The sequence below is a fragment of the Pinus tabuliformis genome, chromosome 1_2 (assembly GCF_031772625.1).
Source record: "Pinus tabuliformis cultivar Carrire ecotype Pingquan chromosome 1_2, CPIR1, whole genome shotgun sequence".
In the NCBI taxonomy this organism is placed as follows: Eukaryota; Viridiplantae; Streptophyta; class Pinopsida; order Pinales; family Pinaceae; genus Pinus; species Pinus tabuliformis.
This window is the reverse complement of record NC_142298.1, coordinates 324,153,356-324,180,952: the sequence shown is the minus strand read 5'-3', so window position 1 is coordinate 324,180,952 and position 27,597 is coordinate 324,153,356. Positions and strand designations below refer to the sequence as shown.

Here is a 27,597-nt window from a genome sequence, read left to right as displayed (position 1 = left end):
ATACGTTGCGGCCCCCAATCTAGCTAGAGGCAAAGCCTCACCATAAAAAAAGACCTTCGGCTTAACAAGGCGCTGATGTTGACAGGACAGCTGCCACACGGAGTAAGGCTTAAGTCAAAGCATGGAACTGCGTTCCTCGCCGTGCAGTTCCATGCCGTGGGTTGTTGGCCGTTCAAAACTTAAAAGAGAAGTATACATCTTACACCGCACTTCCTACCCACAATGATGTTGATGGAAGTGACTGGTCCTGCGATTATGTATATACGGATGAACGCTGAATTGCAAACGGTGGACTGTAACTTATTGTTTATCATCGATGGCGGGGGAGGGCAAGGCCAGGATTTTGATAGTGGGAGGGACGGGATACATTGGCAGAAGGTTTGTAAGGGCCAGCTTGGCCCTTGGTCATTCTACTTATGTTCTTTCTCGCCCAGAGGCCATTGGCCTTGACATTGAAAAGCTCCAAATGCTCTTGTCCTTCAAAAGTACCGGAGCCCATCTTTTACAGGTGATATATACTAATATTATTTTGTATTGTTTTTCAAATCTTGCAACTGGTAACTTATGATATGGAATGGAATCAGTTACTTATCCCATAGAGTGTCTTGGCAATGCTCTCTTCACCCTGAAACCAAATAAGCAATATTATTTTGAGTCTTCTCTTCTATGGTGTTAGTCATTTTTCCTTATACAAATATTTGACCTGGCAGGGGTCGTTTGATAATCATGAGAGCCTTGTGGCCGCTTTGAAGAAAGTTGATGTTGTGATTTGCGCCATTGCTGGAAACCACATTCGCAGTCACGCAATTCTTCAGCAGCTGAAGCTGGTGGAAGCCATTAAAGAAGCTCCCAACATCAAGGCAAAATCAGCTTGTAATTTAAGTTCTTAATATATATATATGTGGGGGGATTATTTGCAATAATAATTATATACTCGTGAGTAATGTGTGCAGAGATTTCTCCCATCTGAATTTGGGATAGATCCGGACAGAATGGAACATGCAATGGAACCAGGAAATGTCACTTTCATTGACAAACGAGAGGTCAGGCGCGCCATCGAAGCAGCGGGGATCCCATACACTTACGTATCTGCAAACTGCTTTGCAGGGTATTTCGTAGGGGGGTTGGCACAGCTTGGTCGTGTAACACCCCCTGCAGATCGAGTTTGCATCTATGGAGACGGGAATGCTAAAGGTAACTGATCTTTCTTTCTTATATGGTTTAGTGATTAGATGGGGAGTAGCCATGCAAATACTTTTGGTTTAAGCTCGGGTGGGTGTACCGTTCTCATTTTGTATGAGATAGGAATTTTATGATAGAAATTCTTATATGGGTGTACAAATTTGAAATCTGTTGAACGAACATGTACCGTAAAGTTTTGAAATCGGGTTAAGGCAGATAATCGCGTTTCAGAAAAATATGTCGGTTTTGAAATCTAGTTAAGGTAGATAATCGCGGTTTTGAAATCTTGTTAAGGTAGATAATCGCGTTTTAGACAAACATGTCATAGCATGATATGAGATAGGAGTCGTCTATTGAGGCGGAGGAATTGCCCGACAGTCAAAAGTGGCTAGAATTTGGGCAAAAAAGTTACAAAAAATCTTGTAAAGGCATTCTTTGAATCTGTTTTTTATGGTGGAAATGGATTCAGCACCATCAAAAACGTCTAAGACACCTAAAATTTTGAAGTTTAACAACTATAACTTGGATTTATAAAAATCTTTGCCAAAATTTCTTTAAATATAACTGGAATTTCCATAACTTCCAGACAATTCCTCTCGCTCATTAGACTACGACTATAAGATATAACATGATATGAGATATGTAATAGTATGAATTTTAAATCGGTAGATTAACATTACTTTCATCATGAAAATTTGAGTTGATCAAAGCTTGACGGAGCTCTGCAACCTGCGAAGCCCGCACTCCGCGGGAGCCGAGCGTGCGAGCGCACTGCCTGCCTCGCGCTCTGAGCCTGCGTAGGAGTTCACGGAAAGCCCTGTCTGGAGCCTGCGAGGATACTCGCGGAGGGATCGCCTTTGCGCCTGCGGGGGTCCGCCGAGGGTCTTGCTCCCGGCTGCGGCCGCCCTGGCTGGAACTTTCGGCCCATCATGGAGGAGTCTCCTCTTTCTCCTCCGCCTCCCTCTGCAGCAGAGGCCTTCAAAACCCTTCTAGCCTCCCTGCTTAAGAAGAAATGCACAAAAGCAGCTAAATTTGTGGAAAAGCTGGAAGATGTCTCGGAGATCGCTCTCACGCCGGAAGGATCGATCCAAGTAGCTCTCTCTCTGGCAGATCTGGCTCTGGTAGGTTAGTTTACAGGACTCTGGCCTTCCCCGAAGACGACCGAGAACTGGGTAGCCAGGAACTGGGCACCTCTGATCCAAAATAAGGTAACCTCTTACTTCCTCGGGAGAGGCTATTTTTTGTTCGAATTTTCTGCAAAAGAAGACAAAGACCTAATTTTCAGGAATGGCCCCTACTTCATGGGCCCCCAAGGACTGTACTTAAACAAATGGACCCCAGACTTTGACCCGGCGGTGGATGTGCCCACAGCGGTCCCGGTGTGGGTGAGGCTCCCCAACCTACCAGTTCATTGCTGGAACTGGGATTCTTTGAAGCATATCGGCAACACCCTTGGAAAATTTATAGACAAGGCTAACAACAAGGATCAATATGACTGTGCTAGAATCTGTGTTGAGGTAGATCTGGAGGTCGGACTGCCGGAAGACGTCAAAATAGTGGTTGGTCCCTGGACTCATATACAGAAACTGGATTATGAGCAGCTGCCATTCAAATCCCAGAAGTGCTATGTCTACGGGCATTTTGCCAGGGACTGCCTGTCCAAAGGGGTGGAAGAAAAAGGAAAGGAAGATGGATGGAATCAGGCAAAGCGATCCAAAACCTCTCACAGGAAGAACTCAATTGGCAGTGCCAAAACACCTCAAGAGGGCATTGCTCACAAATCAGCCAAGGAAAGCCAAGGAAATAAATTTGAAATCCTTGGATCTGAAATCATGATCACACAGGATACAGAAGTACCAAAGGAGATCTCTCCCCCTAAAGCTTCCCCTTCCATCAAAAGTATTCTAGAGAGATCCAAAGAGAAGGCTTCAGAAGAAGAGGAGGAAACCCAAGAGTCCGAAGAATCAGAGGAAGAAGGGGAAATCGGGGAATCCCAGTCCTCTCCCAGAAGATTTACACGAGGGCATAAATCTACAAAAGATAAAAGAGAACAAGAAAACTACAAGGACAAGCTCTAGGGCAGCCAGCCAATGCTAGAGAAGCTCCTAGCTAAAACCCCGAAGGCGACAAGGATTCAATCACAAGGCTCTAAGGGAGCCCTCCAAGGCAGAAATAAATGATGAAGATAATCTCTTGGAATTGTAGGGGGATGGGCACCTCAGTGAAGGAAGAAGCAATGCATAGCCTAATAAAATTGGAATCCCCAGACATCCTCCTCATCCAGGAGACCAAGTTGGAGGACCCAGCCTTCCTCCAAGCAAGCAAAAGATTTTGGAAAAGAAATGGAGTGCATGCAATGTCTGCCCGTGGAGCATCGGGAGGACTTGGGGCGCTCTGGAACTAAAACAAGTTTTCACTAATCTCTGATTCCCTCAATACCCACTGGATTTTTTTAAAATTACAGCATTTAGAAACAAAGGAGATTATCTGTCTATTCAATGTGTATGCTCCTAACAATGCAGGGGAGAAAAAGAACTGTTGGGATTCCATTAAAAGTCTAGCAGATCTAGAAAACTTGGAAAATATTATCATCGCTGGAGATCTAAATCTCACACTCCGAGCCTTAGAAAAAAGAGGAGGCAGCATAGTCAGGGATCCGGCAAGAGAATGGGCCGAAGATCTCATGCAAGACTGGGACCTGCTAGATATAAAACCAGTCACAAGCACGTTCACTTGGTTAAACAAGAGAGTGGGGCCGAGACACATAGCAACAAGACTTGACCGATTTCTTGTTCAAAGCTCCTTCCTTCTCTTGGGACTGGAGGCTAGAACGTGCATTCTTCAAAGCATTGTCTCAGATCATAAGCCTATCAGTCTAGAACTAATTCCTTCTAAGGATCTAGGGCCTATACCTTTCAAGTTTAGCTCCCTATGGACCAAAGAGACAGATTTCTTGCAAAAGATTAGAGAGTGCTGGAAATAGCCGGTCAATGGATCTCCATTCTTTGTATGGGAGGAAAAACTTCGTAGGGTTAAAAAGATGCTGAATGGCTAGGTAAAGACCTTGCCCAATCCTGCAGTGGACAGAAAAAAAATTCAAAAAGATCTGGAAATACAACACCTTCATCTGGAAGTTGCCGAAATCACAAAGTAAGAGTTGGATAAGGAATATCAGCTGCAACATAATTTTCATAGGGCATGCCTAGCAGAAGAGGAATTTTGGAGACTCAAGTCAAGGAGTCTATGGCTCAAGGCTGGAGGCCGTAATTCCTCCCTTTTTCATAAGCAGGCCCAAGCTAGAAAATGCCGTAACAGTGTTTCAGAAATTAAAAATGAGGATAGCACCTTAAAAGACTTTGCCAGCATCAAGAAGGCTGCATAAAACCACTTTGAAAAAATGTATTCTGAAGTCGTGGGGACCAACCAGAACACCAAAATGTTAGACGATGTCCCCAAGCTCATCACATCAAAAATGAATCAGATTCTCGAAAATAAAATTTCAACAATTGAAGTCAAAGATGCGCTCTTTGCAATGGAACCCGATAAAGCTCTGAGTCCTGATGGATTCACGCCCAGGTTTCTTCAAACATGTTGGCAAATAGTGGAGAAGGATTTTATGAAAATGATACAAAAATCCCAAGAATGCCAGAAAATTGGGGGCTGCACAAACTCAGCTTTCCTCGCCCTTATTCCTTAAGAAAAAGGTGCTAACTCCTTTAATAGATTCCGTCCAATATCCTTATGCAACATTGGATACAAAGTGATCACCAAAGTCATAGCAAACAGATTGAAGAAAATCCTCCCTAAAGTCATCCCGGAGAATCAAGGCGGCTTTATACAAGGCAGGCAGTTGGTAGACAACTTCATCTTGGTTCAAGAGGCGATCCACTCGAGTCAACGCCGAAAAGAACAAGGTATGGTTATTAAACTCGATCTAGCTAATGCATTTGATCATGTAAGACATAAATTTCTGTTTGATGTAATGCACAAACTGGGTTTTGGACAAAATTTCATCAAATGGATCAAAGCTTGTATCTCCGAACCTTGGATTTCTCCTCTTGTGAATGGCAGGGCTTGCAGATTTCTTTAAAGCATCTAGAGGGCTGAGGCAGGGGAGCCCCCTGTCTCCTCTCCTCTTTGTGTTGCATGCCTCTGTTCTTATTTTTCACTCACAAGAAACAACAAGATCAAGAGATAGCTGGATTGTGCATAGCAAGAGGGACCAAAAGCATCAATCATGCACTCTTTGCAGATGACACTCTGCTCCTTGGGGCTGCTTCTCAACTGTTGGCAAGGAAATTCAAAGAGGTTCTGGAAGACTATTGCCATGATTCGGGTAGTGAATTAAACAGGGGCAAGTGCCATATATATTGCTGGAACGTTTTAGTAGTTGCTGCTAGCTCCATAGCCAGATGCCTGGGCTTTGCAGCTTCAGCATCTTGGACTTCCTTCAAGTACCTCGGACTACCTGTCTTCCACAAGAGAGCTACAAGCAAGGATTGGCTCCCACAGATAGAAAAATTCAAATCCAAAATGCAGACTTGGGGGACATCGTGGCTCAACTTGGCCGGGAAATCAATGCTAATTAAATCAGTGTTGAGCAGCCTGCCTCTCTTTAATTTCTCTGTTCTTTTGGCACCAATGGGAATCATTAAAAACATGGAGGAGCTAATCAGAAAATTCCTTTGGAAAGGAGGCAAGAATAACGAGAAGAGACTCTCCCTAGTAAACTGGGAAATAGTTTCCAGGCCGCTACAGGAAGGAGGATTAAATTTTAAAGATCTAAACACTCAGAATTTAGCAATGGGAGCTAAACTAATTTGGAAGATCATTGCGCCAAAGCCTGGATGGGTTCTGTTGGTGCTATGGAAGAAATACTTCAAAGGTCAGAGACTCCGGTGTCTGGAGCAGCCCAAAGACCATCTTAGATCTCCTCTTAGCAACCTAATCTATGAAGTCGGGCCACTTATAAGAGATAATGCCTATTGGATACCCAGGAATGGTAAACATATCATAATTTGGGAGGATAGTATTATGAACAGTCCTCCGCTAGCGAATTCGAGTCTAAGAAGAGAGCTGAAGACATGGATGGACGAAGCTAACATAAAATCGCTTTGGGATATATCAACTTGGCATGGTGATGGTTGGGCAGGCTGGAAAATGCCCAATGTCCCAGCTGCGTGGTTGCCAAAATATGCCACGCTGCTTCAGCTGCTCCATGGAGCTGCCCCTGTACACGAAAGAAAGAAGGATTCGAGAGGTTGGGGAGCAAAGCAGATTGGATATTCGGTGGCTCAGGGTTATGCCAAAATCAGGGAGAGACCCCATGTTGCCCCCAACCCGGCGCCTTGGAACAACATCTGGAATTTCTCCACTATTCCAAAGATTGATTTCTTCTGTTGGCTGTTATGCCATCAAAAAATCCTAACAGAAGATAGGCTGCAGAAAAGAGGATTTCTTGGTCCCTCAAGATGCGTCCTATGCAAAGAAAATTCCAAATCTGCTGTTCATATTTCTCTGGAATGCAAATTTACAGTCCTAGTCTGGCAGGAGCTCCTTGGAAAGTTGAAATCGATGCCCATCCTCCCCCTCGCAGTCCCGAATTTGTTTGATGGGTGGTTGGCAAGATATCCAGGCCCAGGCCCAAAAAACAAGATTGTCAAACTGGCTTAGACTGCATTGCCCAAATTTATCAGTTGGCAAACCTGGTTGGAGAGAAACAGAAGGATCTTCAGAGGTAAGGAACAAAACTACAAGGTAGTTGCAATTACAGTTAAAGGACAGCTAAATGAGTGGCTGAGTGATAAAAAGGATGACAAAAATCTAAACCAGCATGACATCGAGTTCGGAGCTACTCTCAATCTAAGCTTCCAAAAGTCGATAATTCCACTCATATGCCTCAAAGACTGGCAAATAAGGAAAAACGGAGAAGATTTTCAAGCTTGGTTGTCCAATCAAACTCTTCCCTCCCTGTTCTTTGACGGGGCAGCTAAGGGAAATCCAGGAAGAGCTGGAGCAGGAGGCATAATCATAAATCCAAAAGATTCTTCCACCCACAGGTTTGCATGGGGTCTAGGCCACACCACAAGCATCCAAGCTGAAGTCATGGCGCTGTTCCAAGGGATCAAAACGTTTAAGGTTCTGGGACTCACAAAAGCAACTGTCTTGGGAGACTCACAAGTAATTATCAATGCTATGGTGACCAAAACAAATCTAGTAGATCTTCGACTGGCAAGGACAATCTCAAGAATTAAAGGCATGACTAAATTCCTGAGACTGGAATTTTACCATATCCTGAGAACCTACAACAAAGAAGTAGATGTAGAAGCAAATAAGGTAGCCCAACGAGATGCTGGAACTATCCTCAAAGACAATGAAGTCTCATGGGATCCAATCCCCTAAAAAACCGCTATGTTCTTCCGTCTCTTGCTAAAGCAATTCGTTTGTATCCATAAGCTTCGGAAATCAATTAGAAAAAGCCAAGTGAAAAATTGTAAAAAAATACGATTCACAATTGAGTGTAGCATGCTCTGCTAGTTGGAGAGATTCCAAGAAACCAGTCTCAGCTTTTGTAACCGAATCTATGGTATTTGGCCAGTTAATCAATGAAAGCCCCATAACCGATTCTGTAAAAAAAAAAAAGTATGAATTTTAAATCGAGAAAAAAAAAAGAGAACAAACCGTGCTCACCACACAATCTACACTAATTTAACAACCACTTATAAATTACTTATAATCATAATTATCAAATTTGATTGTGTAATTCCTAATGGCCCCCCTACTTTTAAACATCACTTCTTATCCATGAGATTGCATAGGTCACCCATGAGTTGTATAGGTCACCGATTAACTAATGGTAAAGCAAATTTTTTGCCAAAGGTGTTAAATTAATGTGCCAATAATTTTGTAATATCAGAGGAATTTTTATTAGAAATTTAAATAAGTGTTAAATTGTAATATTAATGTTTATTTAGTTTTGGATAGACATCAAATCCGGTAATATATTGGATATGATAATGTAGCCTTGTTAAATTTACCAAACAAGATGTAATATTAATATTTTGTTATATAAAATAATTTTTAATTTCATTATATTAATAAATAATTAGTAATTAAAAATAATAGATATTATGGTAATTGTTAAAAAAATTAAATTAAATTTAGTTTGATAAATGAAGAATATTAATTTAGAAATATAAATGTATATTTTGAAGAATGTTTATACACACATAATATATGACCATATTCTAAACATAAAATTAGTTGATAATTTGGGATTTGAGATTTATATTGGAATTTGTACAAAGTTTATTTTATATTAGGCATCATATAATTATGATATAATTGGGTATATGGATGAATACAAAAATTCTCATAATCTATTATTTGAATGCAGAAATTATAATGTAAAACTATACAATTTGTTTTAGTATATAATTATATTTACTTTTATCATCAAAAACAATTTTTAAAAATCATTTGAGATTTTCAATATTATAATGTTCTATTTCAATTTTTTAAAATATTGAAAAAATTAATATAAGTATTCTAAAAACATATACTCTTGAATTTTTTCCATATTGAATTTCAATTCATCAATTTTCCTTATATCAAATCAAATTCATATTTAAATTTGGTAATTATACTGCATTCACTATGTAAAACCTAACAAAATAGATGTCAGAAATTTTATCAAAATTACAATGACTCCACATACAAAATTAGACCCTTGGGTCCAATGCATTTTGAAGTTCGGGGTTGATGCAAAGTCGTTTTATCAACCTTAACACTTGGACATTAGATCCGAGATATTAGGGCATTTATGAAAATATGAGATATTAGGGAATTTATGAAAATATTTGAATTAATTACAATTGAAAAAAGTATCATTATTTATTAATTGCATTTTGGGCTTTGAAGGATTGTATATCAAGCTTTGGTTTTCGCTTTCGACCAATAAATGAGAACTTGAATATTTTCTGTTGACGCGAAATAGATGGAAAGTTTTTGGGAAGGAGCTGCCGAGTGGAGAGCACCAGTTTTCTGCGACCAATATAGTAAGTCCACTGCACCCCTCCTGTCTTTGCATCACGGTAATCTTCCAATAGTGTGGCTGGCGGAGGTTTGGTGCATGCGTCGGTGAATGGGACGGGTTCTTTCACAGATGTGTCCTCCCCTGTATTTCCCCTCACCTCCTTTATGACCGCATTTACAGGGGCTTCTGCATGGTTTTAACCGAACGTGGCATGGTATGTTTTTATTACTAGATTTAGCTTGACTCTTGGCAACCTCTCCATCTCACAAGCGACTCTCTCTCCTGAGACTCTATTATTTTCTCTATTTACCTTTATCATACATCTGTCGAAGATTTGGATCTCCCGTTGGTAAGCCTTCTGGCTTTGGGGTGGTGCGCCTTTCTGCCTTTAGAACACCTGTTTCGTCTTTTTTTCAAGTTCAGCTTCCAGTGGACTATTTCTTCTTCTTTTGCTTATCCATTTTTCTGGTCTCATGGACTTATATATCGACATATGACATATGGTATCCACAAAGATGGGCTGTGGTGCTCTCCTCTCGGTATCGCTCGAGGTAACAGGTTAGTCTTCAAAGAAATCCTCGTTATTTTTTAAAATTTACCGCATATTAAAAGTAGCAGAGGAAGTTTCTTTTGTTTTGTTTTCTTACGAGTGACTTTGGCTTTTCACAGATATGAGTCGTTCTTACATAAATGGGTTTATTATACATCTGTTTTATTATATGAACACCGGCTCTATCTCGTCGTGCTCTTGATCCTTATTCTGGCGATTACATAGATGCTTATTGTTTCCCTGTTGGGGTCTGAATCATTGGGAGGGTGGAAGGAAATCATTAACTTTTTCAAGAAATATTTTATCTTATCCAAACCATGCTCTGATATTCGTTTTCGGTTTGGTCCTTGGTGGTGTGTATTTGAGATCCACTGTTGCTGCTTTGCATGTCCAGAAGCGTCTTTCTGAAAACTGTTGGAACTACTACACACCTACATGCAGACTCTTAGTTAGAGCATGTGACTGCATGCAAGATTCCTTTTGCATGTTGGAACTACTACACATCTACATGCGGACTTTTAGTTAGAGCATGGGATTGCATGCAAAATTCCTTTTGCATGATTTACTCCTTGATTTACTCCTTGATTTGCTCCTTCTTTAACTCTGCAACTGACTAGTTATCTCCGGAACTTGTTGTAGGTGTTGAGTCTTCTCATTGATCACCACTATAGTCATTACCTTGGGATCTTCACCCAGTAATGCTATATCATGAGCATTGTAACATAATTTTCTATAGAATCATTCTTTTCTTCTTTCGATTTTCTTTTAGTGTTTTTGCTCTGCAAAGCTGTGTGTTCAACCTTTACTAGCTAGATTCATCTGTGCAGGTTTTCTAACACATTTACATGGTATCAGAGCCCACAGGTTGCTAGATAAAAGGCGCACAAGTACTTTATTTTGCAAGTATTACAGCTTGGAGATTGAAGATTGACAGAAAAATGGAGTTTCCCAAAGCATCGATCCTAACACCGTACAACTATCATGAATGGAAGGACCAAATGGCTCGATACCTTCGTCATAAAGGGTTGTACAGGATTACCATGGCTACAGAAGTGGAACCCACTTCAGCCATAGAGAAATCCAAGTACCTCAACCGTATGGATGAGGCCCACGGATCCATATGCATGTGCATCTCTCCAAAGTTGCAGTTTCATCTATCTGCCTGCAATACTCCCAATGAGATTTGGAAAAAGGTTGAAGAACTCTACGGGAAACAGGATGAGATGAAAGGACATCTGCTCGAAGTGGAGCTACTATCATTGGATCCACGGAACTATGACAGAATTCAAGATTTCTTCACCAAATATAATGATTTATTGCTGCAACTCAAGGGTTGTGGAATTGACAAATCCAAGGAGGAGAGTCGCCAAGTTCTCTCTATTATGTCAAAGCTCGGACCGGAATACTCCGTCTTTGTGTCTACATTTCATTCAGTAAGGCTCGCAACAGGTAAATTCTACACTATGCCTTCTCTCAAAGAATTTATGGAGTCTCTTATTTTTGAGCAAGATAAACTCATTGGCATGGGGAAAATCAAACCTCCAAAAGCACATGCACTCGCTGTGCATGATGGCAGCCACAATAAAAATCACAGATCTGATTCAAATCAGAAAAATCAGCAGCAAAAAGATAAAGGAAAAGCACATTCCCATCCAAAGAAGGAAGGGTACACCAAGCCCTTCAATGACTCCTCCGGCTCGAGAAATGAGAAAGGGAAGAAAGGAAACAGATGCACCTACTGTCAAAGAGGATTCCATCCAAAATCCTCTTGCATGAAGAAACAAATTGACCAAATGGCAGAAATCCTTCAGAAGCACAACCTTGGGGACCACATCCCTTAGGGAGCCAAGAAGAAAACTGAGGATCCGCCACACGGGAAAGGTAACAATTTTCATGCTTTAGTTGCAATTAATTCTTCTCCTGATGCATGGATTATAGATTCTGGTGCATCACATCATATGGCTGCTGCAAAGGAAGTCTATTCCTCTTTGGATGCATGCAAAGGACCTCCCATCCTCATGGGAGATGACTCACCTATTGAGGTCACCGGAAAAGGTAGAGTGGAACTTTTACACGGAAGCTTTGAAGATGTGCTTCATGTTCCAAAATTTTCGGTAAACCTGCTTTCAGTTTATCAGATTACTCATTCTGGCACCGGAAAGAGAGTGGAATTCACTCCAGATGCAGTGAACATATATGATCTACATAGCAATGCCAAAATTGCAACTGGTGAGGTAAACAATGGAGCCAGACTGTATACATTTTCTGAATTTATTGAATCTGAATCCTCCTTATTGCTTACACATGCTGATGATAGTAGTAGGCTTTCGCACGAGAGATTTGGTCACTTAAATTACAGGTATATGCAGCAGCTAAGCAAGAATGAGATGGTGGAAGACTTGCCAAATATCAGTTTCTCCAAAGGAGTTTGTGAAGGGTGTGTTCTTGGCAAACATCCCAGAGAAAAGTTTGACACCGGCAAGACTCACAGAGCATCCTCTCCTCTAGATCTGATCCATAGTGATCTCATGGGGCCTTTTCCTCATCCTTCCATCAACAAAGCAAGGTATGTGCTTACATTTATTGATGATTTCTCACGGTATACTTGGGTGTATCTTCTCAGGAACAAATCTGAAGTTTTTGAGCACTTTGAAGATTTCAAAGCACTATTTGAGACACAGTCAGAGAGAAAGATCAAAGCCCTCCGTACAGACAATGGGGGGGAATATGTTAACACAGCACTTCAGAACCTTTGCCTTCAGTCCGGCATACAGTTGCAGTATACAGTTCCATACACTCCGCAGCAGAACGGAGTTGCTGAGAGAAAGAATCGATCTCTCAAAGAGATGGCTTCCTGCATGTTGCATGCCAAGTCACTGCCTCATAAGCTTTGGGCCGAAGCACTTAACTGTGCTAACTACATCCAGAACAGATCTCCTCATAGGTCTGTCAAGGACCAGACCCCCTTTGAGGCTTGGAGCAGCACTAAACCAGAGGTCACTCACCTCCGTGCTTTCGGCTCTCGAGCATGGGCCCGGATCACCTCTGAAAAGAGGAAAGCTCTTGATCCACAGAGCATTGAGTGCATATTTGTTGGATACCCTGATGGTGTGAAGGGATATCGACTCCTGATTCCCTCTACGGACAAGCTCATCATTGAGCGAAGTGTCAAATTTGAGGAAAGTCTCTCGCATGCACCTCAAGCGCCGTATGCAGACACTTTTTATCTACCTCATGTCCGAGATGATGACTCAGTGCATTCAGATGCCGATACAGATCATGCAGATGCCGAGGAAGAGCATGCAGATGCAAAGACAGAGTCTTCAGATACAAATCTAGTGCATGCAAATGATGATCCACATCCAAGCCCAGATTGGGCTTCCAGCAGTGAATCATATTCCACTGTCATAAATCAGAGAACAAGGATCTTACGTGAGATATATGCACAAGACCAACCAGCTGCTAGAAATGGTCTTGTGGGGGATAATTCTGATCTGCAGAGGACTAGTTCAGAATTTATTGAGCCTCCTCTTGTCCTCACTGCCACTGAACCATCGCCCTCCTGGCATTGTCATTTGGTTCAGTCTTCTGATCCACAGTCTTATGCTGAGGCTGCTGGGCATCCATCTTGGGAGTCCGCCATGGAGGAGGAGTATAACTCCCTCCTCGAGAACCAGACTTGGGATCTGGTCCCCCTTCCTTCAGGAAGGAAACTTGTCCGATGCAAATGGGTCTACAGGACCAAGAGTGCTGCAGATGGGAAAATCACCAGACGGAAAGCAAGGCTAGTAGCCAAAGGCTTCCAACAAGTGCATGGCATTGATTATGACGAGACCTTTGCTCCAGTAGCAAAGATGGATTCCATATGCCTTACACTTGCCATTGCGGCTGCCGAGCGGTGGGAAGTACATCAGATGGATGTGAAGAATGCCTTTCTTCACGGAGACCTATCTGAGGAGATCTACATGGAGCAGCCACATGGTTTCATTCAGGATTCATCTTTGGTCTGCAGACTGAAGAAATCTCTCTACGGCCTTAAGCAAGCCCCGAGAGCTTGGTACGCGAAGATGGATTCTTTTCTCTTATCACAAAACTTTGAAAGATGTAAGTCGGATCCGAATGTTTACATGCTTAGGACACATGATTCTCTTCTTATCTTAGTTTTGTATGTAGATGATCTCCTAAACACTGGCAGCTCGGCTTCAGCCATTGCTACAGTCAAGAGGGCCTTGCATGATAGGTTCTTGATGACGGACATGGGTCCATTACACTTCTTTCTTGGTCTTGAGATCAGCCAGAATGCCACAGGCATCAAACTCTCTCAGGCTAAGTATGCACGGGATCTCCTCGAGAGATTTCGCATCACTGACTGCAAGCCAGCACCGACTCCTTTTCTGTCTGGGGTCTGCCTTGAGGATGGAGGTGACACTCCATTAGTTGACAACACTCTCTACCGACAGCTAGTGGGGAGCTTATTGTACCTCACCCACTCCAGACCAGATCTCTCATATGCAGTAGGGGCAGTTTCCAGATACATGCAGGAGCCGCATGAGCTACACTGGAATGCTGCCAGGCGCATCCTCCGATATGTGCAGGGCACCATCACCTTCGGGATTCACTATGCAGAAGGCACTTCATTGAATCTCCTTGGCTTCACAGATTCTGATTGGGCGGGAGACAGCATTGATCGTAAGTCCACCTCCGGATATTCACTCAGTCTAGGATCTGGCCCTATCTGTTGGTCGAGCAAGAAGCAGGCTGCTATTGCTCTCTCTTCAGCTGAGGCTGAGTACCGAGGAGTAGTCAACATCACCATTCAGGCTCTGTGGCTACAACACTTCCTCACTGAGTTGGGCGTCCAGTTCCACCAGCCCATTGTCATCTGGTGTGACAACCAGAGCACTCTCAAATTTTGCAGGGATCCAGTACAGCAGCAGCGGACGAAGCACATAGAGATCCATATGCACTACATCAGAGACTTAGTACATGATCAGGTCATTGATTTGCAGTTCTGTCCTTCAGCAGAACAGACTGCAGACATCTTCACCAAGACATTCACTGAGCAGAAGTTTCGCTCTTTGCGTGATCGTCTTGGAGTGAAGGACACGATTGCTTAGCAACTGTATTTTTCTTCCTCTTCTCTTTTGATTACATTGTATTTTGAGGGGGGGTTTTTCCCACGAGGTTTTCCCTCTTTCCTCAATTTTAGTACAAGTTGCACTGTATTTTGGGTGACCTTTGGCCTTAGTTGCCAAGGCCCATTTTCTATTTTTCCCCATAGTGGTGTTCAGGGGGGGTGTTGGAACTACTACACACCTACATGCAGACTCTTAGTTAGAGCATGTGACTGCATGCAAGATTCCTTTTGCATGTTGGAACTACTACACATCTACATGCAGACTTTTAGTTAGAGCATGGGATTGCATGCAAAATTCCTTTTGCATGATTTACTCCTTGATTTGCTCCTTCTTTAACTCCGCAACTGACTAGTTATCTCCGGAACTTGTTGTAGGTGTTGAGTCTTCTCATTGATCACCACTATAGTCATTACCTTGGGATCTTCACCCAGTAATGCTATATCATGAGCATTGTAACATAATTTTCTATAGAATCATTCTTTTCTTCTTTCGATTTTCTTTTAATGTTTTTGCTCTGCAAAGCTGTGTGTTCAACCTTTACTAGCTAGATTCATCTGTGCAGGTTTTCTAACACATTTACAAAAACTATTCACAGGGGAGTCCTTGTCTGTGTTTTTTTTCGTGGTCGGAAAATTTGAATTCTCCTTATCCGTCGATCGGTTGGTCAAGCCATTATGATCGACCATTAATTTCCACTGTCTTATTGATTAAAGCTAGCCGCCGAAATCTCATTTCCATACTCTATTGGAGCCTTTCTTTAAATCTATGGTCAGGAAGGGAGCTTTTGTTGTCATGACTACCTGGTCATTGGCGTCATTTTCCCCTCTTTCTCCCTGAGCCCATCCTTTTTCGGACATATTTTCTATACTTTTCTGACTCCATTGGCCTTTTTCCCACTTTTTATTTAAGCCCGAATATCTCTTGGGACCTATTCTTTGGACTCTTTGATACTATTTTGGTCCTCCCTTATGGATTATCTTTCTGACAACTCCGTGGCATCGGAGATGTTTCTTGCCACCTTGGTGGCGGAGAAAACCCACGTCTATCATGCATCTAAATCCGACTGGGCTGCCATGTTGAATGCTGACATTTATCCATCTCTGATTGAACAATCTGCTAAAGGTGGTGACCCTACTAAACTTTCGAGGCGGAAAAACTGTCGGCCGGTCAAGACTTCGCCTCCACCCGAAGCCATCAATCTGGACGGTCCTCTTTTATTTGATAGAATCTCTAGTTTACAAAAGCGAGCCTTGGTGGGACGATGGCACTTTCCATCCATGGAGGACTCCCACATTAGATCTTGGATAGCTGCAAAATGGGCTCCCCAGCTTGGTTATTCCCAGACTGTGGTCAGACTTATGAACCAGTGGTATAGCTTCCATTTCCTCCGGTTCGTGACTTGGAGATCATATTCTCTAAACCCTGGGTTCGTGATAGGAGTTTTTTGGCCCTCTACAGATGGAACATTGGTTTCAATCCTCTCAGAAGTACTCCTCAAAACAATTACATATGGCTGAAGTTACCTGGGCTACCTATTGAACTGTGGACCAAAGAATCTATGGAGAAAATTGGTAACGCCATTGGACGCTTCATTTATGTTGATCCAAAGTGCATTGGTGCTAAGGACAAGCGGGTTGCTTGGATCCTCATTGAGAAGGAATTCAGGGGAGGATTTTCGGAATCCATTGAATTATCATGGGATTCGTAATAGTATGAATGATTGACATTCTCTCTGATGCTCGGAATGATTGACATTCTCTCTATGAACATTCGGGGTCTTAGAGCTGACCCCAAATTTCTCGCTCTAAAGGATCTTTTTCTTTCCTCGAATTCCAAAATGTTCTTAATCCAAGAAACAATGCATGACAGTTTCCAAACTATTTCATATTTTAGACGTATGCTTCCATCATGGAACATTGTTGCTACCAGTGTTGCGGGCTTGTCCGGTGGTCTGGCGGTTATTTGGGATCCAAAATGGATAAAGGCGGTGGCTTTCAAATGTTTTGCAGGTATCCTTATGATGGCTTATATTCGTGGTTCTCCTCATCCAATCCACATTCTAAACATATATGCGCCTTATAAGAATCGATATCCATTTTGGGGAAATCTCCTATCGTCAGAACTTCTCGACATAGATTCCTTAATTATCGGAGGAGATTTTAACAACTCTCTTTCTACGGATGAGACATGGGACAATGGCAGGAAATTTGATCTGATTGGCCACATGATTAGGGAGGCTATCATTCAAAACAATTTCATTGAGGTTATTCCATCTTGTCGGGGGCCCACATGGGATAATGGGTGTTCAAACGATTCTTATTTGGCAAAAAGGCTAGACAGATTCCTCACTCATGAAAATATAATTAAAAGATTTGGTCTCCCTTCGATGAAAATCATCCCATCTTACATATCGGATCATAGACCCATTTTCATTCAATGGAAGCGTTGTGGATGCAGATTTGGATATCCCTTTAAATTTAACAGGACGTGGCTCATAGAGGAAGGATTTAATCAGCTCATTATGGATTCTTGGTAGCCCTAGAATGGCTCGGTTCAAGGACAGACACAGTGTTTCTAGAACGTTTATCCATTCTCCGTAATAAGGTCAAGATATGGTAGCGAGAGAAATCCATAAACAACCGGAGGGACCTAAAGGCAATTGATAAGAAACTGGAACAGTTATCTTCTCATTTCAAAAATCCCAACATACCTTCAAGTATCAAAAAAGAAATTTGGGACCTGGAGAGAAGGAAGCAATCGATTTTAGCAAAGGAGGAGGTTACTTGGCGCCTGAAGAGTTGAGACACTTGGCTCAGAGATGGGGATAAAAACACTAAGTTTTTCCACAGATTTGCAAATAGGAGGCGGGAAGTGAACATGATTTGGTAAATCAAGGACGAAATCAGAAATTCTCTTACGACCCAGGAGGCCATAGCGTGTGGAGCAGTAAAATATTTCAAAAAAGCCTATAATAGAGATATTGATAGCGGAATTGAAGATATTCTATGGGGTATTGATCTGTACCCCACTATGTATGATGAAAACCTAAACGCTGCCCTTTATTCTGAAGTCTCTGAAGCTGAATTAGTGGAGACAATGAAATCCTTTCAGAAGGACAGATGCCCAGGTCCGGACGGCTGGTCAATCGATTTTTTTATCCACTTCATCGACTTATTCAAAAGTGACATTCTCAATATGGTAGAGGAATCAAGACTAAATGGCTTCATCAGCAATCGTGTCTCCTCCACTTACATTGCATTGATTCCTAAGAAGAAACTCTCCTCATCATTTTCCGATTATCGTCCTATCTCTTTATGCAATGTTTTGTATAAGATAATTTCTAAAATCATTGCATTACGCATTAGGAATGTTTTATCCATCCATCTGTCCAGTGAACAAAACGGGTTTCTAAAGGAAAGGAACATATTGGACGCGGTGACTCTTACCCAAGAATGTTTACACTCCATTCACACAAAGAAACTGGAGGTTGCACTACTAAAAATTGACCTAAAAAAGGTTTACGACAGTGTGGACTGAGGTTTCATCCGGTGCCTTCTTGCAAAAATTGGACTTGATAACAGGTGCTCTAGATGGATTATGGCATGTGTGACGAACGTTAATTATGCAGTTCTTATAAATGACACTCCCACTCCATTTTTTAAAGCGGCAAGGGGGCTCCGTCAAGGTTGCACTTTATCTCCCCTGCTCTTCATTCTCGTTATGGATTCACTAAGTCTCCATATCAAAAGGGCGATTCATTTAAAAAATTACAGGCCCCTTCCCATCTGCAAAGGAACCCTCATTTCCCATAATTTATTTGTCGATGATATTCTGCTGACTGCGATCCTGTGCAGAGAGACGTGGATTTGTTTACATGAATTATTGGGAAGGTTTCAATTAGCAACTGGCATGACTGTCAATGCTGGAAAATCATCTTTTCATGTCATTGATGTTAATGGAGATTTGATCATATTCCTCACACAGCTCTTCAACATTAAAGCAATCCCTCTTCAAAATGGGCTCAAATACTTGGGATTTTATTTGAAGTGTGCTGGATACCGAGTGGCAGATTGGGTGTGGATAACTGATCGGTTTTACAGGGAAATTGATGCATGGGAATATAAATGCTTATCCAAAGGTGGACGCGTTATTTTGTCCCAATCTGTTCTTGTGCAGACAATGGTATATTGGGCACATCTTTTTTACATTCCATCAGCAATCATTAACAGTCTGAATAAGATGATGGCCAGTTTCATATGGGGGGGCAACAAAGAACAAAAAAAATACCACCTATGTAAACTTTCCAAACTAGCCTGACCAAAAAAATGGGCGGCTGGGGAATATTGGATTTATCCCTTTTTAGGAAGACTCTCCTATGCAAAACAATGTGGAAAGCAATTATGGGATCGACCTTTTGGAGTTTGGTCGTTCGGGCCAAATATATGGGGAACAAGGACATATCATTCTGGATTCGAGAGAACCACATCGGAACACCTCTCGGCTCGGCTATTTGGAGAGAATTTAGAAAACTTGAACCTTTTTTCAAACAAAATCTTATATGGAAATTACAGACAGGATCAAAGATCATCATTGGTAAGGACGAAATCGCAGGAGCGGTTGGAAAAATAAAAATACCCAATCGGCTAATTAGAATGCTACACAGTAGGGGCATCTTTTTTTGGGCCAGTGTTATCCGAGAATGCGCTGGAGCGGTTCCCACATGGAAATCAACAACCGAATTACAACTTTTCGGTGATATGGCATCGTAATGGAATTCTGTTATAACCTCTTTACGAGCTCTGGGTATTTTTTCGGTCAGCAGACAAAGACTTCATCATATGGAATGGTTATGGTGGATCCTCGGCTGTATTTGTCAAACACATATATCAACAGTTAACTAACCAAGGATATGCAGCAAACACTTTTTCTCCTACCTTTTGGAAATCAGGTTGCCCCACAAAGATCATTATTTTTGCCTGGTTAGTGTTCCATAATAGGAACCTCCCCTGGGATAATCTGCAAAAACGGAATTGGTGTGGGCCTGCCAAATGCCTATTATGCTGAGCTAACTCTGAGAACAACTTTCATATGTTTCTCACATGTCCACAGTCTCAGATTATTTGGCGGAAGCTTGTGGCGCACTTCGGCTATTCTCACCGCTCGTACCCATCCATTCCCGAGGCATTTACAGAATGGAGTTGTTGGAAAACAGAATGGCGCACCATCCCTTTATTGACCCTATGGGCCATTTGGAATTGGAGAAATGGTATGATCTTCAGAACAAATAAGGAATCTTTCTCAACTATTTACGAATCAATCTTATGCCAGTTCAATGCTCTCAAATTAGCTGGACAGAACAGGATCAAAAAAGCAGAATTAGCTGGACAGAACAGGATCAAAAAAGGAAGTAGAGAATCGACAAGGATTCCCATAGCGATCCCACGAGCCTTCTTTGATGGTGCTGCTCAACTTGGCATGTGCGCATGTGGTGTTTATATCATTCCAGAAGCAGGACAAGCTTATGAAATATACTAGAATGGGAGACCTGGTTCAAACAATAGAGTTGAGGTGATGGCTCTAGCCAGCCTTCTCTCTTTTTGTATCTTTCTGGATTTACCGAATGTACAAATCTATGGAGATTCGAAAATAATAATCGATCATATCTTGTTAAAACACAAGATAAAAAACATACATCTTGAAGGATGGCTTAACAGGGCAGCGGCTCTATGGAACAGTAGGAGGGACTACTTTATCACACACATCAACAGGGAATTAAACAACAAAACAGATGAATTATCCAAGATGGGACTTTCTTCCCCACAAGGATTTTGGCGAATGCAGATAAAGAAGGACAATCTCTACTACCAGACCCAGGGTTTCTGCCTACTGGGTACATAATTTCCTCTTTTCATGAAGAATATCTGGTATGTATCCTTTTTTCTCTCATAAATCTGTCAAGGTTTTTTGCACTTATATAATCTGGCCAATGGGCACTAAACCCCTCAATATAATGCTCATATATATCTATTTTCAAATGGATCAACAGCATGGGGGATTTGGGTAAAAATTCAACCTATCGGAATGTTTTTCCCAACAGCCGATTCTGGAAAACATTCTGCTGCAGACTTTTATTTCTTATATAACAATATGCCTGTATAATTCTCAGTTATGAATATAAAAAATATTATGCTTTTTTTCGTGCTGAAAAATATCATTATTTGTTAATTAGATGTGATATTACAGTTAGATGATAATGAGATGTTATTTTACAGCTATTTGGGTGGACGAAGATGATGTAGCAACTTATGCAATAAGGACCGTGGACGATCCACGCACTCTGAACAAAACCCTCTACATTCGCCCTGCTGCTAACATTCTGTCTCAGAAAGAGGTGATACAGATTTGGGAGAAATACACAGGAAAAACCTTAGAGAAAACATACCTGTCAAGCGATGATTTCCTGAAATTGATGAAAGGTAAATATAATAAATTATAATATATTTGTGTCTTCACTTAACCACTTATCATTGTTTAATATTAGTACCACTTACCCTGGTTTAATATTTAATACTTAAAAGGTTAGTATGGTAGTATTTCTTTTCAGGTAGAATTTGATGATGAATTTAATTTTCGAAATATATATTATTTAATAAAATGTCCAATTATACGTAATAATTTTTACCATTGATAAACTATCAATGCAAGCATATTAATGTGAATATGGATAATGGATGCAGGGAGAAGTTTGGCAGAGCAGATTGGTATGACGCATTTTTACCACATATTCTACGAGGGTTGCCTCTCTAATTTTGAGATTGGAGACGATGGAAAAGAAGCGACTGAGCTCTACCCAGATGTTCAATACACTACTGTCGAAACGTACCTCAACCGTTTTTTATAAATCCCGTTCGCCTATTTTTTGTGGGAACATTTGATTTCGAATGAAGTAATCATCTTCAAACACCAATTGGAGTTTAGACCAACAGTTATGGTTGGAATCAGTTTTTATTTCAAGATTTTTTTTCTTCCATAACAGCGCTCACTCTTTGTCTGAGTGTTTTGGAATTATTTTGGGCAATCTTCTAGCTGGAATTCAAAGTTCGCAATTTTAGTAATATTTATTTATTAATTTTTTTTCATATTTATTTTTAATAAAATTTATTATATTATTTACAAAAAAATGATTAAATAATAAAATTAAAATTAAATTGGCAGAAATATTGAATTTTTTATTAAAAAAATAAAAAGTTATATTTGTAGATGTTAGAGGTATTAAAGAGTTGGTAATGGGATTTGTTTTTATATTGTGTATCTTTCTACACTACGGGTATATGGGTGACCCTTCTTGAGATTTGAACATTTGAACACCAGTGGGACTACTTGCAAATCAATTCCAAACACCAAAAATGTAGAGGTAGGAGTTGGTGATGGGACTTGCTTTCATATTGCTTGTATCCTCCTACACTATGGACTTATGGGTGACGCCTCCTAATATTTGAACATCAGTGATACTACTTGCAAATCGATTCCAAACACCAAAAACTCCAAAGGTCGGAGTTGGTGATGGGACTTGCTTTCATATTGTTTGTATCCTCCAAAATATCTAGTAGAAAAAACACATCAAAATTGGGCCTCTCCATATACTGGAGAAAAAAACACTAGTCAACTTGAGAAAATAGTGAAATTAACAAAAACATGCATCTGAACCATCATCTGTTGAAAAGTTGTTAGATCAATTCCCAGAATCCTTCCTTCTTCAATGTCTCTTATATTCCATCTTCCCTAAGATAAATAATTCCAAACAAAACCATAATAACATATATGTTTCAAATAAGTCCATATAGAAAACATGGAGACCAAAAACTATATCTAAGACATTAGTTGATGATCATACTGCCTTCTTCCATTCCAGTAAAACAAAAATGCATATAACGAGCTGGGTCATGTAGACCAAGTATGGACCTCCATATTAGCCTCTAGGAAAATACGCTGAAAGGTTATAGTGTGAAACTCGTCTTAACAACAAAATATGATACATCCAGCATTTGAAATAGGTTGGACAAAAATTAGATCTTCCAGCTTCTCGTTGATGAGCCACTTGATATCACCATAGATGTGGATGGGTTGAATATGTTTTATTTGGGCGAACCAGAACAATCCCAACCCCACAGTGCCAGCACTTCAACCTTGGTGTTAATACCATTGCCTCCCTGCCAGTGCAATTTGTAGCAAGAGTGCTGAGAAAATCTGATCCAAGCTCCGCAGCGACATATACCCGCCTGTGAAGCCCCATTGAACACATCAAACATACATGTTGAAAAAAAAATAATTGAATATACAATGCATAACCTGGACACCTGGGTTGTCTGAGGTTCACCAACAAACGGATCTACCCATGCTAATATTCTAGAGCAAATGCCAGCGAGGTTGACGGGACTGTAATTAAAAATTAAAAATCCGTTGTTTCTGTGCTTTGCCAAGTTCCCACATAACACAAATAAATAAATAAATAAGCCTTTTTTTAATGTCCATTTTAATTAAAGTCTCTGCATCAATTCAAAATATCAAAATTAAATTACAATTTTATACCATCTTTTTTCTTATGTTTATGTTAAATTAAATTCTATATATTATTATATATGTTTCTATCACGATTGGTAATTATTTTATTTGCAATTCACATTAGTCATACAGCAATATGAATTATTTTATTTGCAATTCACATTAGTCATAATATGAATGAGGTCTGGGCATCCAGCCGTATCACTCTTTCTCAGTTTTTGTATTCTAGACCTTTATATAAAGCTATGACGTTTTTTTTCTTCTGAAAAAAAAAATGGTAGTGAAAATATACGGCAAACCATTTGTCGCTAATTTCAAATAATTTAAGCTTTCACCTATGCCATTTTAAAATTTTATATTAATAAATCATGGGTTGAATGTACATTTGAATTTATGCATTTATATATTTAGTGATGTTGTAAGTTCTTTCACTGTGTGGCTTTGATTATGATTATAAAGTATAGGGTATTGCATCGGGTTGGCATTGTGGGGTGCTTTCCAAAACTAATCTTAAAATGATGAAAATAATTATCAAATTATACGGTGCTGCATCGAGTTGGCATTGTGGCATGCTTCCTAAAAGAAACGTTCAAATGATGAAAATAATTAACACATTTTCATAACATAAAATTTGAATATAAATTCTTCAAAAATATATAATGGATTTTTCTCGTTGTTATACAATGACAACATCAAACACCATGTATTATCTTTCCATCGAATTATCAATAAGTTTCTTTGCTCGTATTTGGGGATCATTTTAGAGAGTTTATGAAAATTGCAAAAATACTCTCTTTGTTACTTTTTCATTTTCGATTATTTCATGATATAAATCGTTTGAATATTCACAATATTTGTTCTTTTTATATGAAATTATATATGGTACTACACGTCATTACACCGAAGGTGTTCGTTCTTCTATGAAGTTGGCTATGCCAACACTGTCTGCCTAACGAATCTTGAAGCCCCATTTTCGTCGTCTTCCAACAAGTTAAAAATTGATAAGTGGAAAGGGTCTCTGGACGTGAGACGAATGTGAGCATTCGAGAAGGTATTTAATGTCGATAGAGAAGGCTCGGAGGCTTCCTTCGTCGTAGTACTAGGGCTTGGTTCTTCAACCCAACAGTCGATGGGATCGCAGATTTACAAGAAACTCAACTCTAGTGTGTCTAGTTAGGAACGTTTAATAGAGAAGAAGACGATGCCCGAGCCTATGACTGAGCGGCCCTAAAGGTTCAGGGTCGGGATGCCACCACCAATTTCAGTCCGGTGGGAGACGGTGGTCTGGAGGCCCAATTCATGAGAGATCACCACAAGGAACAAATCATGGAAATGCTCTAAAAGCACACTTACGGCAAAGAGATGATAACCGGTAGATTGGTCCGCAACAATGAATAACGTCGAGGCGTCTTAAAAGGTGATTGGGTACATCTTTTTGCTACAAGTCTTGCTTTAAATCTGTCAATTTTACCTTTTTCATTCAATTTTGTTTTGTACACCCATTTTACACCAATGTGTTGATGGTGTTGGACCCGCCAACATTCAGGGGATTTCTCGAGTAGGAAGTCCCAACTAGACCTCACCCCATTTGGTGTAGGAGTTCCATCCGGTATGATAGTCCAGTTGCCATTATCTTAAAGATATGTCTTAGCTCTTGCTTGTCAGCGCACGAGAGTGGTATACTTAGTCTTCAAACAACGAGGTTCGTGTTCTTGGTGAGTGCTTAGTGTAACTTGTGTCTAAGTTCTTTCACTGTAGAGAGAGAGGGTGAGAGTGAGTCTCAAGTCGAAAGGGTAGAGTCCCAACTTTGTTAGAGACACCACACAACAGTGTCTGCGCAGCATCCGGTAGAGTAGTCCACACGGATGCGGCAGTCACAAACTCAAAGTGAACAGACAGCATGTACAACACCCAACGGAGTAGTCCACATGAGTGTGATGGTCGTTATATCAAGCTTACAAGAATGAGTCTGTCGAGTCTCCGGCGGAGTAGTCCACACGTGCGAGACAACGATAATAACTGATACAACACATTTCCAACCACATATGCAGTAAAACAACTAAAATAGTTCAACTATCTTAGTAATAACTGATACAACACATTTCCAACAGCATATGCAGTAAAACAACTAAAATAGTTCAACTATCTTAATACAAGATAAAGCAACATGCATTACACACGTTCAAAGAATAGTCTTACAAACGAATACAACACATGTGTGAAAATGTGTTGGCCTATTAACAATGTTCTGAATTAATCAAAAGTTCCAAGACACATTCGTACACCATACATCACTAACCCCGATAGCAGGGCATTGGAGCCACTACTTGCTCCTCAAAGAAAATATTACAGACTCAAGGCTATGTGGAAGGAGCCAAAGTGAAACGTCTCTTTGCATGTGAAAATGAGGGGTATATATAGCCAAGGGTAAGACTAACCCTTATCATTGTTTGACTTCCTTCATGACTGTTTGACTTATATGACTCTTCAACTTTATATGTGGTTCTCTTGGACTTCCATGTTACATTACATTGATTACAACAGTATGGCCCACAATAGTGATGTGGCCAAGGCGACTCATGACACAAATTGACATGACACTGCTAGTGTGCACAAGCTGGTTGTTCTATTCGTGTCACGCTGTTGTGTTGTTGAGTGATGAGTGTGCTTATGTTGTATCATAGCTTCACCTCCGGATGGCAAAGTGTGCGAAGTCTTCAATGGTCTTAATGTTCGCTTGATAGTGCATGCATGTGCATGTGTCTCCTTCACTTGCTACTTGGTACGCTTCATGTGTTTGTCCATTCACGAACAAGTCTCTTGGCATGTGCTCCTTGTTCAACTCGTTCGTCATCGTGCCATGTCTCATACATGTACCTATACCTGCAATCACTCATGACGAGACGACATCCAATCCATAAACCTCCTAGTTTACCATGATGCATCATCTTTTGCTTTTCGGGTGCAAGGGACCGGGAGAGGGGACAAGGCCCCGGAACTATGGAGAGTACATTTCAAGTCGGGATGCAAGATCTGGGGCACTATCAAGGAAAATTGCGCAAAGGTCACTGGGAGGCTAAGATGAGTAGTCTGGAACAATAGTGACCCTCTGCGAGATTTGGCTCGGTTGGAGGGAAGAACTGCACAAATTTTCCAACGAGGCAGTGTAGGCAGCAAGGAGGACACTGGCAGTGAAAACTATGCAGATTCTCTATGGAGGTTGGTAATGGGCTGCGGGAGCTTGTTGGCCAAAACTGCATAGAACTAGGAGGCTGGCCTGCAGGACATTTCTGCACATTTTCTAGGTTGAGCGGGGTGTTGGGTAGCTGGAGGACATTCCAAGAAAACTGTGCAGTTTTCAAGAGGAGCAGCGCGCCGGCTAACAGGGGGATTGGCTGACAGAACTGTGCAAATTTTGGGGACAATGCAGTGACAGGTACCAGGTGCTTGTCCTTCATGTCTGCACAATTACTTTAGTCAGCAGAGGCGAGCATGTTGGCAACTTCTGCGCAATTTTTTGGAGGAGTGAAGCCCGGGTTCACTACCTGGTCAAACTCTTCGTTTTGCCAGCGTGAAGCTTGTTGGATTTTCTTGCGAGCAGGGCAGATTGAGATGGCTTGTTGAGCAACTTCTGCGTTGTTCTTGGTGATAGTCAGTAGGGTTGATTCCAGGATTGCACAGTGCAGACTACCTGGGAGGCAACCTCAAGCTCTACGCAATTCTTGACAACAGTACTTGATCACTAAGGGCTAAGACTGCGTAGTACAACTTAGCGAAGGTCCAGCTGTTGGAAAGTGGTACGGTTGACAGAGTTTCAACAAAATGACTAAGCGTGTGAGTGAGTGAACTTGTGCATGCATGACCTTGTAAACACACACTCGACACGACTCGACGATAAGACATATCAAACCAACAAGACAAAATGCTCAGTGTGACTGTCCAACGGGTGCAAGCGACAAGTGCGACAGTTGAGATAGATTGTTGAACGACTGTGACGACACTTGTGCGACATTGCATACAAATTCGTGAGTGAGTGCGACATATGTTTACATAGCGAACACAACTCAAACACAAACCTTCAACATCACCAAAACACGGTCGCAAGCATGACATAGAAATCAACATGCCGA

The 27,597-nt window shown here is 41.0% G+C and overlaps 1 protein-coding gene across 1 annotated transcript; it reads left to right on the top strand.

The window, feature by feature from the left end:
- Nucleotides 1–299: 299 nt before the first annotated feature.
- LOC149205692 (bifunctional pinoresinol-lariciresinol reductase 2-like) lies at nt 300–22,005 on the top strand. Its single transcript, XM_089393526.1, has 5 exons — nt 300–508; nt 711–860; nt 954–1,194; nt 21,178–21,381; nt 21,643–22,005. Exons 1-5 carry the CDS (start codon nt 317–319, stop codon nt 21,804–21,806), a joined length of 951 nt encoding a protein of 316 aa, XP_089249652.1. The 5' UTR covers nt 300–316; the 3' UTR covers nt 21,807–22,005.
- Nucleotides 22,006–27,597: the final 5,592 nt, after the last annotated feature.